This window comes from Dendropsophus ebraccatus, chromosome 10, assembly GCF_027789765.1.
Source record: "Dendropsophus ebraccatus isolate aDenEbr1 chromosome 10, aDenEbr1.pat, whole genome shotgun sequence".
NCBI lineage: Eukaryota > Metazoa > Chordata > Amphibia > Anura > Hylidae > Dendropsophus > Dendropsophus ebraccatus.
In genome coordinates, this window is record NC_091463.1 from 39,324,090 (window position 1) to 39,341,817 (window position 17,728).

Here is a 17,728-nt window from a genome sequence, read left to right on the forward strand (position 1 = left end):
CATTTTTTCATTGATCAGTAAACAGAATAAAAACATGTTCAGGTTTTCATGTTAACATTTACTTAAAAAGTTTAGGACAAAAAAATCTGGTGATTTTGGCCTTAAAGGGGACTTTTGGCCTCTCCTTACATGTCTGAGAAAATATCTTTTCTTATAGGTCTGTTGTACTGTTCCTCTGTTTTTCTTACTAGAAACACATTACTTAATGGCCAATCGGGTGTCCACACTGTCTGAAACAGTCTAATTGTTGCAGTTATTGCAATGAACACTCCCTCAACTGGTAAAACCCAATTGACTATTAAATCCTACTTTTCCAGTAAGAAAAGGAAAGGAACAAACACAGCTATAAGCAAAGATTTTTCAGAATTGTTATTTTATGTTAATTTCTCTGAATTATGTATTTAGGTGAACTTTTTTTTTTTTTTTTTGCATCTTTTTGGTTTTTGATTTTTTTATTTTGTTCTATATACTATGTGGAGTAAACAACATGTTACCTTTATTTGATGGGTTGGTGTGATTATGACAAAAAAAGCACCTTCTGAAAAATAATTTCAGTTTTAATGGGAAAAAATGCATACCATATTTTCTGGCATATAAGACAACTTTTGAACCCTTAAAAATCTGCTCTAAAGCCAGGGGTCATCTTATACACCGGATATCGGTCGCCGTATACGGTGGAGGGACCCTCTGAAAGTGAACGCATCCCTGCCGTAAGTGGTGATCTCTATTAGCGCCACTGCCTTCCCCACTTTTCCCGCATTACCAGCTATATTTTTTTAAGTTCTAATACAGGATTTTGCAGTCCTTATCATTCAATTGATACAAAAGGTGAGCACCACTAGGATATTTTTTTTAACTATATCTTTATTATTTTTAACTATAAATACCATACAAAAAGAGAATATTCATCAGTGATGAGAATCATTAAATTACAGCCAAGATCATATTATCGAAGTTTACAGATTTCATTCTCTTCTGATTTCACTTATTACCTTAAGCCATTCTGCCTTATCAAATTTGACAAACATCCAGGGTTCTTCTCAGACTGAGGCCGTGTCGGTCCCCAGACTCGACTGACCATCCTATAATTATGTCCCTAACTCCACCACTAAGGCCTAATTCACACGTCTGTTGTTCTATCCGCAATTGCGGGCAGAACATAAAAACAATGTTATTCAGTGGCCTCATTTAGACGCATGTACGTGTATACGGGGCCACGATCCGTGCCGCAAAAAAACGGACATGTTGTAATGCAGACCGTTTTTTCGGGCACAATCCGCTAGGGTAAACTTAGTGCTCTGTAAAGCACAGAGCACTACGGATGCATATTCGTAGTGCGGGCCGCAGTCGTGGACTGCACTACGGGTGTGTGAATCCAGCCTAACCTCCCTGTCTTTGTGTATCTCTTCCAGACACCATATACTTTTCACTATATGGCTATGTTCACACAACGTTTTTTCAGTTCTGTTTAAAGTTACGGCTATCATTTTGAGTCTAAAATAACAGACGTTATTTAGCAGCCTGGCCTCCCCTTAGTGCAATGACGGCTGTTGGTACATTATTCTAGTGTGGGTTGTTATTTGGCCTTTGGGTGTAGCTTATTTAAAAAGTCCATTTAATTTAATAGTAAAAGCAGAGAAAGAACGGTGACAAAAGAAAAACTGTGTGTGAACAACTAATCAAAAACGTCCGTTGTTAGCAAAAGACATCCGAAAATAATGATCGTGTTCATTATTTTGTCATCCGCAGTAAAAACGTCCGTTATTCAATAGATTGTGTGCATTGGACGTCCGTCCTTCCATTGATTTCAATGCATTGCCATTGCAGTCAGTTAAATCGCAGTAAAAAAACTGATGTTTTTTTAAATAGCGAAATTGGGCGCTTTTTCTCTATTTTTGACGTTGTGTGAACATAGCATATACCTTGGAACCTGGAGGTTATGCCAATAAGGAAAAGCATCAAACTATGAGAAATAAACTTTATTATTCACAGAAAAAAAAGAATTAAAGCCTACAATGAAATGAAATGAAAATCAATGTGCATCACTAAATGGGGACAAACTCTGCTGGACTGGCCCACTGTATTATATAATGTTATATCCAGTCTAATATAAAATAATGGGGAAGAACCCTCCTAAATAGTATGCTATACTTGTGTACACACTTTTTTTTTCCAGAAGTGTAATTTACTTATTATAAACATACAAATAACATGCAACATTAGTAAATACATTACATGTTGCAAGGATACACAAAAAAGACTGGAGAAGCATTTACAAAAATCAATAATATGGCTGGAAAAAGTTTATGGGCCAGGTTCTCAGGAATCCCCCCATGTTCCACCACACACTTTGGTGTTTGAACGCAATTTTTGTGGTATATGTACACTATGCCAAAGTGTCTGAATAAAACTAACAGATTATTGGCACTATAACAGTCTATTGGGAAGTGGCTGAAATAGTGCTCCCTTCCCCTTTCCAAAAATCATACTAAGAAGGTTTTACGTGCAGAAAGTTTTCAGCATATAACAGGATCAGCACCATATATCTCTATATGATAGTCATGCTGTTACTAAATAATACCACTATGCAAGAAACAAAAAAATCCAACAAAACAAGCTAATCATCCTTCCAGTCACTCCCACACTGGTGTGGCCTGCCAGATGCTGCCTGGGGCAGACAGCAAGAAGATCCCATGGAGCAGCAGCTGCTTCAGATCACTTCTACATCACAGGCCTAATGCAGCCTGCAGTCTAGGAGTAAAAGTCCGAGCAGGGAGTCCCAGCTTCTGTACTCATATTCCATTGTCCGATATGCTATTAGTGTTGTGAGGAATATGCGTACAGCAGCAGAGACGTTAGTCTATTGCTTAAAGGGGTTGTCCGGCGATAAAAAATTATTCACAGAATAACACACATTACAAAGTTATACAACTTTGTAATGTATGTTATGTCTGTGAATGGCCCCCTTCCCCGTGTTTCCCCCCACCCACGCTAGACCCGGAAGTGTGGTGCATTATACTCACCGCATCTCGTGTCGTCCACGGTCTCCGATCGTCAGCAGTGACGTCTTCTTCGGGAGGCCAGCGGATCTTCCCGAGTGCCGGCCGCCCTCTGCAGCGTCATCCGAAGCTCAGCCGCTTCGGATGACGCTGCAGAGGGCGGCCGGCACTCGGGAAGATCCGCTGGCCTCCCGAAGAAGACGTCACTGCTGACGATCGGAGACAGTGGTCGGCACGTGACAGGTAATGTATAGCGCACCACACTTCCGGGTACACGGGTGGGGGTGGTGGGACATGGGGAAGGGGGCCATTCACAGACATAACATACATTACAAAGTTGTATAACTTTGTAATGTGTGTTATTCTGTGAATAATTTTTTATCGCTGGACAACCCCTTTAACTCCCTGCTCCTGTGCTGTATTGAGCCGTCATACATATTATATATGGCCACTCACTATAGAGGGGTGCCCAATTCTGGCCCCTCAACGGCCTCATAATCTGCCCCCTGAGGCAGGCTCAATGGCGGATGTGGCCCTGCTTATCCCCCTTTCATACTCCTTGGAGCCAGTGGCAGCTATTGATAGCGACATTATACGAGTTAAAAACCTAGGATCAAAGTTATCTCTGATCCCAGCATCCTGTAATGATTGCACAGACATAGCTTGTGATTCTGCTTTAAGGGGTTAAAGATTTGCTCAACCACTGTTCACACCGTTTCTATTGCTGGAGGAGTTTAGATCATGGGGGAACCTTCACAGATCTGTCCCATTTGTTAAGGATCTTTTGAAAGCAGAAGTCATGACACCAGTCTAAGCAGTGCTAAACTTCTTGGATCTTTATTAATATTTATTTAAGTATTGCATTGTAAGATCCTATGTTATTATCACATAAACTAAAGATTGATCTCCACCTGGTGGATACATTGGGAAGCCTGTAAAAAGTAAATGGTAGCTGTGTACGTTATTCATGTAAATAATCAAAGATTGTATTTAAATTGAGCTATTTGTATTAAGATTATCCAGAATTAGGCTATGTTCACAAGGCGTAGGAGACCGGCCGGAATAGCCTGTCTCTGCAAAGATCATCCCGGCCAATACTTAAGTACCGGCTGGATGATGTTTCCGGCCGCAGTGTTCTGATGCGGGCGCATCAGCGCGCGCCAGCATCAGAGCTCTCACAGCACCCAATGAAGCAAGCGGCCAGAGCCGTTCGCTTCATTGTGTGAACTGACAGGTCTTTCTGCGGCCGCAATTCACTGAATTGTGGCTGCAGAAAACGGACATGTCAGTTCTTTGCGACCCTGTATGAGATCCCGGCCGGAGCATATTCTAACTATATACGCTCTGTCCGGGATCCCATAGAAGAATAGGCAGTGTTCCACTCTGTACAAAGTACGGTCGTTGTTGCCGACTGCAACAACAGCTGTACTTTTACGTACTGTAAACATAGCCTTATCAAATTCTGTTCTAGAGGAAAAAAGTTCATACACCATCAGAGGAATGAATTCTTTACTGTAAGATAAGTGAGACTACTATACTGTCTGCTAAAGTAAGTTGTCATGGTAAACTCAAAGGGGGAGATTTATCAAACATGGTGTAAAGTGAAACTGGCTCAGTTGCCCCTAGCAACCAATCAGATTCCTGTGTGTGTGTGTGTGTGTGTATATACACACACACACACACACACACACCACACAGTACAAATGTCTAGGACACACATGGAATAAGCTGCTGGCTATATGGCACCAACCACAGGGGCCCCAGTGGCGCACTACATTAATGTTGCAGGATTCTAGAAAAGGGTTGTTAATCCAGAGATCTATTTTGATTGCCATATTTGGGAAGGAATTTTGATGAACTAGATGGATGTCTTTTTTTCTGTCTTTCCATGTGTTGTATTATGCCTATATTACAAGATTCATCAACAGTAAGAGCATTCCCATAAGCATAGTAAGTCAGAGAAAAGGGATGATATGGAATATAGCATCAACACCGTTATCCATCTGCACCCTGACTACAATTTATCTCTTCTTTATCTCTTCAGAACCTGCCAGACAAACATTTTTCCTACTTATAGGGTCCCACACAGTAGTAATTCTGCTGATTGGTGTCATGCGCTGTAAAGTGAGTAGGTATGTGGGTTGCCCCCAGTATGTAGGTTTCCTCATATAGTAATGATACCCCCTTCTCTTACCCCCATATAGTAATAATGTTCCCTGCTGTCTCCCCCATATTGTAATAATGCCCCCCTGCTGTACCCACATAGTAATAATGCCCCTACAATGCTGCACCCCACCAACCATAGTAATAACGATCCCCTTTTGTGAACAGACACCCCCCCCACCTGTAGTCATAATACCCCCTGTTGAGTACAGACCCCCACCCATAGTAATAATGCCCCCTGTTGTGTACAGACCCCCACCACCCCCATAGTAATAATACCCTGTTGTTCACAGCCCCCACCCACAGTAATATAGCCCACTGATGGGCACCCACCCATAGTAATAATGCCCCCCAGCCCACAGCCTATGAGAATTAATAGAACAGTAGAACGCTAACAGGTCCTGTTGCTCTATTCTCCTCCTTATGTTCAGCCTGCTCACACTGCAGTGAGCAGGCTGAACATTACAGGGGCAGCGCATCCCTAGTAGCTATACGACCACAGCTTCTAGGGATGCTGGAAGGGGGATGTGGGCAGAGTAGGTCAGAGGGCTGGATGTAACTTTGTTAGAACATAAGATCGTTGTAAATTATTTGTAATGGTTCCGGACTATAAACATAAAAATATGTTGTTTATATACTTGGTTTGTGTAATTTTCATTCCCTGTACTCAGGTTGTCATCAGTACAGAGGTATGCAAGATACAGAAAGGTCCAAAGCACTTCTTAAAACCAGTATAAAAGTTGTCTCCACAAGGGCTTAAAAATATAAAAAGAAACAAAAGACAAGTACAAATAGGGCTATGCGTAATGAGATAATTTATTGGCTGCTGTTCGTTAACAATCACTAATATTCAGCAAGGAAAATGAGTCTCCAAATAGAACTATATACAATTATGTACAAAAGATAGTAGGTTGTCCAGGTTAATCACAACCAGTATCTGTTTGTCCTGTTCGTCTCTAAAAATGGCAGCTGAAATCGCACTGGTCCGTATAGCGTCCAGTCACCTTAGTCATAGTGACCCCTGTCGGTCAAATAAGCCTACAACGGTTTATGTGAAATTATGACCCCTGTCGGTCAGTACAGCCTTACACGGCTAAGATCATATGCAAACACCTGTACACAACGTGTTTCAGTCAATTGTAATATAGACATCATCAGGAGTATTAGGTGAAATATATGCAACAGTAATAGTTATGCAATATGCAGTTTATATTATGGACACGAGATTCCAACGGCGGTACTCACCATCCCATGAGGGTAGGGCAAGGAACATGTAAATATGGTTTAGCAGTGGCCAATACCGATCTAAGTCCCTCAATTGTCCCCTGTAATGTGAGTCTAGTAGCCGTCTTAGAATCCGGTGGTGTGCCGGTTTTGTCCAAGGGTGGGGAGACGTGTGCGCTCCGTTCTCCTGCAGATTAAAAATGTAAAAGCACAGAAGGTAGGTAACAGCATCCAGGAGGCAGTATGAAGTGCAAAAACATTCTCTTTATTATACCATGGCATCCATAAAGAAGCAGTGTGCAACCAAAAAATTTTTTCTCAAGTATGGAGGTTTTTTTTTTTTTTAAAGGTAAGTGGGCATGAGACAAGCCCCTTTAATGTCCCAAAGCCACCATAGTAATGTTAATGAAGGGGCACAATGAATGTGACATTCTAAACATGGAGAAGTCACAAGTCACGCTTTTTGCATCAGCTGACCTAGTGTTATAAATGATCCCATGTTCCTTTATTTTAGTTTTACTATGAAATTCTAAGTTAATTTTACCATGTCTTTCTTCTGCTATTTAAATGTTTAAATGATATAAAACCTTTAGCAGAATAGAAAAAGTAATTTCCCTGACAAGAGTAAGTAGTGACTATCTTCTTTCTCCTGATGTTTCCAAACATGTTTCCTTCCTCCAGCAAATGGCCATAAATAGAAGAGTCGAGAGTGTAGCCTGCAAAAGGAAAAATGAGGCTCTCTGGTGCTGGAGGAGCCGACCTGCTGATACAGGGTTTTTGGATGATCCATATTTTTCTGATGGTCTTATGGTGTGAAATAGCTGTTACTCACCCTGCCCAAATGTGTTTCCAGGTATGTATGGACATGTTGTCTGAGATAAGTCAGGGCACTGGATGGGGAACTACTTGACAAATATGACTTGATAGAAAAAAAAACATTAAAAAGGTAAAATAAAGTTTTCTATATAATTCTACATATTCTCTTATAAACATTATTTTTAAGATACTACTGAAACCAAGGAGAAATGCTTAGAGTTCTACCATTGTACATGAAATATTGTGTACAGTACAGGGTCCGGATCTGTAATGAGGGGTTCCTGTTATCTATTAATTAAAGATGATTTCTACAAATCATTCCAAGTTAAGCATATGTTAAACATTATCTTGTGGTGTAAGTGAGGCAACAATCAAATGACGAAGGGAAATTTGGACTTTCTGTGTTTAGACTTTTTGAGAATGTTTTTCATGATAAAAAAATAATGAATGTAAATTGCAAACTTGCTTTATATCACATCTACTGTTGATTTACGTTTTCAGAGTTATAACGACAGTGACACTTTAAAGGACAACTCCGGCGAAAATTTTTTTTGGCTTATTTAACACACATTACAAAGTTATATAACTTTGTAATGTGGTTAAATACCCGGTCTGGCCCCCTTCCCCCACTTTCTGACCCCCGACCCCCCACCCCGGAAGTTAAAGAATATATACATTACCTATTACGGTCGTCACGGTCCTCTTCTCTGGTGTCGGGTGATGTCAGAGCTGGGGGCGGTCCGGGTCTTCTTCCTCCTCGGCGTCTTCATTGAGAGTGAATGGGAGAGAAAAGGCTGCTGGTGCACATGCACACCAGCAGCCTTTTCATTGGCTGGAGCGCATCACATGGCTTCCAGCTTGCTCAGCCCTGATTGGCTGAGCTTGCTGGAAGCCATGTGATGCGCTCCAGCCAATGAAAAGGCTGCCGGTGCGCAAGCGCACTGGCAGCCTTTTCTCTCTCATGGACCCGGAAGCAAGAGACATCGCTGGACGGCGGAGGCAGGTGACGGTGAGGCGGACGGCGGGCGAATGGAGTGGCGATCGTCACTGGAGGGATGGTGAGTATGGTGTCTGTGTGTGTCTGTGTTTTTTTTGGGGGGGGGGGTCCCACCGGAGTTGTCCTTTAACTTTTATTGCATAACTTTGTAAAATTGACAATATGGTAGCAAAATATCAGCAATGTTATGTCCTATGCTCGCCTTTATTGAGCTATCATAATGATAGCAACCTGAAACAAAGCAGCAGCAGCTATGTTAAACTAAGTTACTGATAGTGAGCAAATTTTTCAGTCCATTGGGAAACCTCTTGAATTTGATTTTGTGCATTCAGTCCAAGGCAACCATGTGAGCAGAGGAACTAGGCATTTTTGTTCCTAATGTAGATCTCTACAAGGTTTAATTATGTAAGTCTTAGGATATTGGTATTCCAAGTTCCATGTTCCAAGTGCCTGTAATTGTTTGCAGTTATGTAATTTGTCCGGGTTCGGCAATTACAGAAACACCACTAATGGTCAATAACTAAGATGTGAATGAGGAAAGACTGCAGCGAATAGGTGTTAATTGATGGAAAGTGTCATATTCAGTGGGTTATAGTAAAATAAAAGGCTAAATAATTAGTACTCTCAGTATTGCCACAGGAGTAAAGACATAAAATCCAAATGCCAAAGTCATTTGTACAAAGTATAATAGGCCAAATAACCATGCCAAGCAATAAACCAGTAATAATGATGTCCCAGTGACGTAACACATGAAAGCAGACCCACAGTTCTGTACTAAACTGGTGCAGGCTTCTTTATGTATGTAACGGTATATGTACACAGCTGTGATGTGAAGTTACATTACAGCTATGTGCATAAACCATGACGCCATTTTCATGTGATGACTATATTTGGGAGCTCTAAAAATTTTATAGAAATGAGAATAAATCAAGGAAAATACCGCCGTGTTATTAGGTCTATTTAATGTCACTTTCAGTCAGCTCTGTATGTCTATTTAAAGATGTGGTTATTTTCTCTCTCTCTCTGTACAGGAAACATGTACAGATATGATACTTCACAGGAATGACAAAGTAGCTTTTTCTCCAATGAAAGGAGAAGACTGCTGTATGGTTTACTCTTCTTGACTGTAGCAAATGATATCTAAAGTGTAAATAATAATAATAATATTTATTTGTATAGCGCCAACAGATTCCGCAGCGCTTTTGTAAATATATAAGTACAGAACAGGTAATATTTTTTAACACATTATACAATAAATTAGTAAAATAAAATAGAGTATGATACAAACAGTTAGAGACCTGCTCACGAGATCTTACAGACTAGGAGGACTAGAAGTGACACAAGAGGCAGTAAGTGCTTTATTTTGCCAATGTTCCAGTCATTGTACATAGTCGCAAAGTGCCTATAGGTGATTGGGCGAGCTAGTCAAATGCCGTTGTCTTGTTTCAGGTAGAAAGTACATGGCCCCAAGGGTATAGAGTGGATGGAGAAAAGATAGCAGAGAAGAAGACAAGATTTGGGAATGTTATAAGCGCGTCTGAAGAGATAAGTCTTCAGGGCACGCTTGGAACTGTGGGTGTTGGAAAGAAGTCTGAGGTCTTTGGAAAGGGAATTCCAGAGAACTGGAGCAGCACAAGAGAAGCCTTGGAGACGGGAGTGAGAGGTTCTGAATATGGAAGATGTGTGAGATTATTAGCAGAATGCAGAGCACGGGAAGGTTGGTAGGTGGAGATGAGAGAGGAGATGTATGGAGGGGCAGAGTTGTGGAGAGCTTTATGGGTGAGGAGTTTGAACTGTATTCTGTATTTAATGGGTAACCAGTGCAGTGACTGGCACAAGGGGGAGATGTCAGTGTAACGGCTGGAGAGGAAGATGAGCCTGGCTGCTGTGTTCAGGATAGACTGAAGAGGGGAGAAAGGAAGACAGATTAGTAGGGAGTTACAGTAGTCAAGACGAGAATGGATCAGGGCGACAGTGAGAGTCTGAGATATGTCAGTGGTGAGAAATGGGCGGATTCTGGAGATGTTTTCAGAGATGTAGATGACAGGAGCGTGCAAAAGCTTGAATATAGGGAGTGAAGCATAACCCCTAGACATCAAGCTTGATGCACAGGAGTGATGCTAGTACCACTGACTGAGAGTGAGATATTAGGTTTAGGATGGTGAGAGGGAGGGAAAACCAGAAGTTCAGTTTTAGAGAGATTAAGTTTGAGAAAGAGAGAGGTCATAGTGTTAGAGACAGCAGATAGACATTCACTGATATTTTGTAGAAATGCAGGGGTGATGTCATGGGAGGAGGTATATAGCTGGGTGTCATCGGCGTAGAGATGGTATTGCAGGCAAAACCTGCTGTTGGTCTGTCCCATGGGGGCTGTATAGAGGGAGAAGAGCAGGGGACCCAGGACTGATCCCTGGGGAACCCCAACAGAAAAAGGTAAGGGAGAAGACATAGAGCCAGAGAAGGATATACTGAAGGAGTGGTCAGAGAGGTAGGAAGAAAACCATGAGAGAACAGAGTCCTTAAGACCAAGAGAGCTGAGCATGGAGAGGAGAAGCTGTTGGTCCACAGTATCAAACACTGCTGAGAGATCTAGAAGAATCAGCAAGGAGTAGTTTCTTTGTGACTTGGCCTTCAGGAGGTTGTTTGACACCTTGGTGAGAGCAGTTTCAGTGGAGTGAAAGGAGCAGAATCCAGACAGTAGAGGGTCAAGAAGACTGTCATCGGAGAGAAAGCGGGTTAGGCGGGAATAGACCAGACATTTCAAGAGTTCGGAGATGAAAGGCAAATTAGAGACAGGTCGATACTTGGCATGCATATATACTATCAATGTACCTCACATAAGCAAACATTTCACCAAAGACTGAAAAAAATATATAGTATTGCGGTTTACATAAATTAAACTATGACTTTAGTCAAAGCATAGGTAAGGCTGCAAGGCACAAGTGCAAAACCTGTAATCAGGACCTTCTACCAAGTCTCAAGTTTCTAAGTAATTCTAAGGGCCCATCCTACATTTTGTAAGTAAACTTTGGGAAGAAAGGCAATGCAAACTTTGAAATAATTGATAACCCAGGGTTTAAAAAGGTATCTAGCACTTGGTTATAAAGTCAACTGTAAATGGGTTTGTCTTCTTGACCATTGAGGTCCTATATTAGAAATCCATTATTGGGTGACAGATTGGGTCAAGTGAAGGATTCTCTAGTAGTCTGGTGGCCCAGTCCAACCTTGCCCTGTTCTAGTCTCTAGTGTCAAAAGCAAATTGATCTTTTAGGGATCCTCACGCTCCAGGCACAAAATGCTATGAAACCCCTACAGTTATTCCCGTGGTTAATTCATGAGCTAGTAATATTAATGTAGCTGTACTGATCCCCTAAAATGATTACTAATTATGGAGGCCAGTTTGAATTCCACATTACCAGCACATGTCTTTATGACGACTGGTGAAGTACTAGTCCAATAGACACTGACCATTTTTCAGACATGCAGTCATGCAAGAAGGGGCCATAACTAAGGGGACAATAATTGTTTCTTGTTGAATCAGAAGGAACTCTGTACTGAAAACAGTGACTGCATAAGTGAAATTTGGGGGGTGCAGGGGGGGCAGTGGCTCCTGGGCCCACACTGGCAGGGGCCCACTGAGGTCTCAGAGGCTTAATGCTGTCTGCAAAAGCTATTTCTTTTGCAGACAGCTTGCAGAGCGATGAGGAAGGACCAGTGGTGACGTCATAAGGGGGCAGGGCTGAGAACTGGAGAGGATTCTTGTGGATGAAGGACCTGTGGTGATGTCATGAGGGGGCGGGGCTGAGAAGATGCTGGTGCATGAAGGACATGTGATCATTGTCCTCTTATATCTCCTCCTGTAATGTGATAGATAGATAGGAGATAGATAGATAGATAGATAGGAGATAGATAGATAGATAGGAGATAGATAGATAGATAGATAGATAGATAGATAGGAGATAGATAGATAGGAGATAGATAAGAGATAGATAGATAGATAGATAGATAGATAGGAGATAGATAAGAGATAGATAGATAGGAGATAGATAGATAGATAGATAGATAGATAGATAGATAGATAGGAAATGGATATCTAGCAGCTCATCACATATCTTGGATTGTACGTGTATGATCCCAACCAGCTCACCCCTTTGAGGCTATGTTCACACTGCGTATGTTTCTGCACGTAGTTTTGAGGTTGATGCGTTCGCTTGAAAGTATACGATATACTCCTGCACAGTGCACACTACGTATGAGCTTACGGCCGGATCGTATACGGCGCCGTGAAAAATGAACAAGACCATTGTTTGAGGACGGAAATGTTCCAACTCACGGCCGTGGATTTCCATGCAGTCCCGTACGGAGTACTTATTTCAGCCAAATTGAACTTGATTTTTCAATGCAAAAGGTTCTGTGTGTTTTATTGGGCTGGGCGGAGATTTCCAAGTAAATGACCTGTTTCAGATCGCTTCAAATCAAGCTAGGGAAGCATAACTGTACTAGTTTCAACCGCACATGTACGCCGGCGTACGAAATGCGGCCGGACTCATACGCACTGTGAACATAGCCTTAATGTCTAAAAACATATTACCTATACCACTATTATTTTTAGGCAAAGATAATCTGGTTAAAAGGGTTCTCCAGAATTAATAAAAAAAAACATAGTTGCTTTCTTCCAAAACAGCACCACCCCTGCTCTTAGGTTGTGTGTGGTATTACAACTTGGCACTATTCACTTCAGTCGAATACCACACACAAACTGAGGACAAGAGTGGTGCTGTCTGTGGAAGAATCTTAATTCTAATCTTAAGCACTTAAAATTTTTTTGTGGTTCTATATGTGAAATGTACAGAAGCCTCTTACACTGCTCTTTATCCTTATCCACTATGAGTAATGTAGAAGAATATTCCCTTTATTATTCAGAAAGCCTTGTCACCTGCTGAGGTTGCCTATGGGTAAGGTTGGTTGGGGGCCCACTCAGACTCACTCGCCCCCCCCCAGGCTGAACCCCTAGCTACGCCCCTGAGTGACTGGGTACAATGTCTCTAGAAATCCACCTACAGTGACTATTAATTGGGAGAGAATATATGTTACGTGTAAGAATCCAGAACATGAGGTTCATGTTGCTATCTCCATATGAAAATAAGTAGTTTTGCTTTTTATGTCAAGACAATTTACTTTTGTCATTCTACTCTTAGTTAATAATCTTCTAATTTCTGATAATCCTAATATGGTTCTAATTCTAAAGTGTTTTTTTATCCTAGCATCTGTCTGAAGTGAAATGCCGACATAGCGCCCTGCACTCTATGCCAAAGAGTCTGCCAGACAATCTGAAGGCACTAGATCTGTCTCATAACTTCATTCAAAAGCTTACAAATATCTCCATGTCAAGACTACACAAACTTGAGAATTTTAACATTGAACATAATCACCTGGAAACCATTGAAGATGGAGCACTAAATGCTTTATTACAACTACATTCTCTTAACCTTGCCTCAAACAGATTACACAAGCATTGTTTAGCTAACAAAAGTGTTTTTGGCAGCCTGCGAAGCCTAAAAAGATTAAATATTGCAAATAATATGTTGGATGGTGATATGGTGCACTGTTATCTATCAAACATTACTTCACTAGTAGATCTAGATTTGTCATGGAATACAATTGCAGTCCTTTTCTCTGGAATGTTTGATGGGGTTCCATGGCTAACAGAGTTGGATCTCTCCAACAATAACATAGCAGAGATAGAGAGTGGTACATTTGACTCACTGCAGTATCTAAGAGTTCTGAACCTTGCTTTCAATGCCATAGGTTGTATTTCAAGCTTTGATCTCCCCCAGCTACATCTGCTAAACCTAAGTTCAAATTCCCTTGAGGTCTTTGTTAGCCAGAAATCTGACAAAGTCTACCAACTAAGGAACTTAGACCTAAGCCGAAATAGCCTGGTGAGTTTTCCAATTCTGCCTAAAATTAACATGGTACAACATCTTAATCTCTCAGGGAATAATTTTGCAGAGTTGTTCCCTTTATCTAATGAAACAGAAGAAAACTTGAAGATGGCTTTCTGGTATGAAACCATTGCTGATCTGGATCTTCCCAGTGCTATGGAAAACATAATTTCACATTTAACATCCATAATGGATTTGGATCTTAGTTACAACCAGCTAACCTCATTTCCTTGGAGATTCCTATCCTATGTCAACTCACTTCAAAAAGTAAACATGGCTGGGAACTGTCTATCTAATATGACATATGTTTCCTACTCCAATAGGTCACAGCAGAAGAAAAGAAATAGGATTACAGCTCTCCAGTCTTTGAGAACTCTGGATATTCATGGAAATTTTATTGACTACATTCCACAGCAATTGTTTGATTTCTTGCCTAGGATTGAACAAATTAATATTAAGAACAATAACATTAGGCTTTGTCATCCCAAAGAGTCAACATCCAGTGTCTGCACAACATTCTCCGGTGTTCATCATCTCCGTTATTTAAATTTGCAAAACAATAGCATTAAGGACCTTCCACCCGAAGTATTTCTACACACGTCTTTATATTCTCTGGACCTATCAGATAATATAGGGTTAAACATCCATGAAGGCGCTCTAAGTGAAGTTCAGCAGTCACTACAGGTAATGTCACTCAGAAGCAATTCAATGAACGACTCACAGGTGAACCTTCCCTGTGTAACATGCTTAAAAACACTAGATTTGTCCGGTAATAGACTTACCGAGATTCCTGCCAATTTACACTGCTCTGCAATAGAGAGTCTAAATCTTCAGAATAATGCCTTGCGTCATCTGGATGAAAGGACAGTTCTTGCCTGGATGGACAGTCTAAAACAGATGTTTATTAGTGGCAACCCCTTTGAATGCTGCTCCCTTAGGTGGTTGGATTCTTTGCTGATTTCCAAAGTTAATATTTCCGATCTTGAAAACATATATTGTATCGATGCAGATAGTAACACGAACGTAGCTGTCCATAACTCTAGTATCCAGAGACTATCCTGCCACCAGAACACAGCAAAAAATCTCCTCACAATTCTCATCACCATTTTAATTGTATTTGTCCTTCTCTCTATATTTTGTGTTCTTACAATGGGTAATAGAAAGGTTTGTCTTACAAGAAAATCTACCAGTAACAAAGTAGCACCTGAAATTCTTCCATCATTTCAGACGGTGCAATCTGAGGAAAAGCAAGCATGCTTCACAATCAGTAGTAAAGGAACATGATTCAAAGGTAATATGATCAAGTGGGTGCTTGCATATCCTAGACCCAAAATTAAGGAAAAGAGTCTCCAATAGCATTTAGCCACATGCTGTTTGTCCAACAGCTCAGAGCAGGAAGAGTTGGAAGAGACACAGATTAGAGATGATCGAACATCGGAAAATCATAGGTTCGATCAAACTCGAACATTCTCGAACCTGCCGCATTTGATTGCTGATGCCTTCCCGGCCCATGGGGAAGAAGGAGAGTTCAATTGAACCTATGATTTTCCAATGTTGGATCATCTCTAACACAGATGACATCAGAACCTGCAAAAACATGATTAGGTAATACAACTTACCCAAATCATTTTTCCCTAGCAACGGCAGCCATCAAGTTGTCCCCATACACATAAATCAGTGGGTTTCAGCCCACCTTAAAGGGGTTATCTGGGTAACAAAAACAATATTCTTAATAATCCCCCTTCCCAAAACCGATCATGGAAATGCATGATAGGAAATGTAGTTTTCTATCTTGTAGATAGATCAGCTTTTAGAAAAACTTGTAACTCAGGAATGGCAGCAGCTAAAAAAACAGAAGATGGCTCAAAATACTCAGAGCAGTTAGCATTTAATTATTTTTTTTTTTGCTCTTAGGTGGATAACCCCTATAATTTGTATGGTCAGCTTTGTAAATAGCATCAGTTACAGAGGCTTATATATTCATTACAAAAACTGAGTGAAGTCATAGTATAATGGATTACTATACTGCCACCATTTGATAATGTAATGTAAAACCTTTTTTATATATAAATAAATCTATATATCTATCTCTAGTATGTCATAGTTTCTGGTAAACTGCTCATCTAGTATGTGTCACAGTAGCAGCAAGCCCCTTCTTATCTTCAATTACTGGTCAACCTACTTGATCCAAAGGCTTTTTAGGGACCCAAAGTCAAGCGGAATATAAATCTATTTGAATGAGAGAGAAAAATAATTATATTTCTGGGGCCATTGCTTATACATCTATGGTGCTGTAACTATATACTCAGAGATGTTTAAATGTTTGTCATAGGGATATAACATGGGCAGAGATATTTAAGCCCTTAGCTACCTCAGTCAATAATGACTAAGGTTTCTAATGGTTTACATATAGAGGCAGGACTTGCTTTGTCACCCTACACCAGGCTATTATGTGGTGCCAATGGGTTTTCATAGAGGGGACCTAATGGAGTTTTTCAAGTCAGTTATATTTGTATAACTAGGCCATGCCAAATATAATGTATATTTTTGGCATATGTATATAAGTATATAAGAGATCATAAAATCTCAAGGTCAAGTAGCCTAGTAGACAAAAATTAGGTTAAAATGTTAACAATAATTAAATAAAAAAAAAATCTAAACTGCTGTGTTTGTAACAACCAGTACAATAAAACACTGTTTTTGTCACAAAGTGAATAGTAGAGAGCGTATCTAAATGAAGCACTTTATTCCTATCTGCTCATCCAGCTGTTTGCTTTGAAGTCTGCTCCGCTCCGTGCCGCTCCTCCCCGGGTACTGGGAAAAGATGGATCCAGTCCTTGGGAAGTGGCGTAGTGGTAGGGGTTGCAGCAGTCACTGTTGCAACCAGGCCCTTATGCAAGCCCACCTGTTCCCCTTATCACATCCTGTCTCTCTTCAGTTCTTCTGAATTGGCTGTGAAAATGGCAGCTCATTTGGGAGAACTACAAGTAGCTCCCCTCCTGTTTAACTGTATTAGCACATTACCACATTAGCCCTGATCTGCCACACAGCACTTCCTGTGTGATGTCAGCAAAGAAGTGATTAGCTTCGCCCCCATTACACAGCATCCAGACCTGACCAGAAGAGGTCGGATCACCACAGTACAGCAGGAGCCAGGAGAGGTGAGCATTATTGGGGGACAGACTAATATGGGCTGTGTTACCCAACCTGTGGCTCTCCAGGTTGCAGACCTACAACCCCAATCCTATCCTATTGACAGTCCATGATGGGAGTTTGTTTTGCAGCCTCTGGCTCTCTATGCTTGACAGTTCATGATTTAAGTTAGCATTGTGCAACCTGGGGTTCTCCTGTGTGTTTAATGCCCCTAGGAGGGCATGTTAAAATTTTAAGTTAGCATTGTGCAACCTGTGGTTCTCCTGTGTGTTTGAAATTTGAAATTTTGCACCAGGGCCCACCAGCCTTTAGCTACGTCCCTTGTGGGCATAGATCCCCTGAACCCTCTTCATATACCACACTACATGCTTTACTGGTAAGACATGATGGCCTAAAAGTTGAATAAAAAACTGTACAGTACTGAAATAAAT

General features: G+C 40.9%; 1 protein-coding gene across 1 annotated transcript; it reads left to right on the top strand.

Moving 5' to 3' along the window:
- Positions 1–4,862: 4,862 nt before the first annotated feature.
- Positions 4,863–16,185, top strand: LOC138802804 (transforming growth factor beta activator LRRC32-like). Its single transcript, XM_069986478.1, has 3 exons — positions 4,863–4,949; positions 7,068–7,239; positions 13,464–16,185. The coding sequence occupies exons 2-3, from the start codon at positions 7,117–7,119 to the stop codon at positions 15,426–15,428; spliced, it is 2,088 nt and encodes a 695-aa protein (XP_069842579.1). The 5' UTR covers positions 4,863–4,949; positions 7,068–7,116; the 3' UTR covers positions 15,429–16,185.
- Positions 16,186–17,728: the final 1,543 nt, after the last annotated feature.

Coding starts and splice junctions, on each gene's coding strand:
- LOC138802804 (XM_069986478.1), top strand. CDS start 7,117: ATGAGGCTCTCTGGTGCTGGAGGAGCCGACCTGCTGATACAGGGTTTT. Junction 7,240..13,463: donor CTGCCCAAATGTGTTTCCAG/GTATGTATGGAC, acceptor TTTTTATCCTAG/CATCTGTCTGAAGTGAAATG.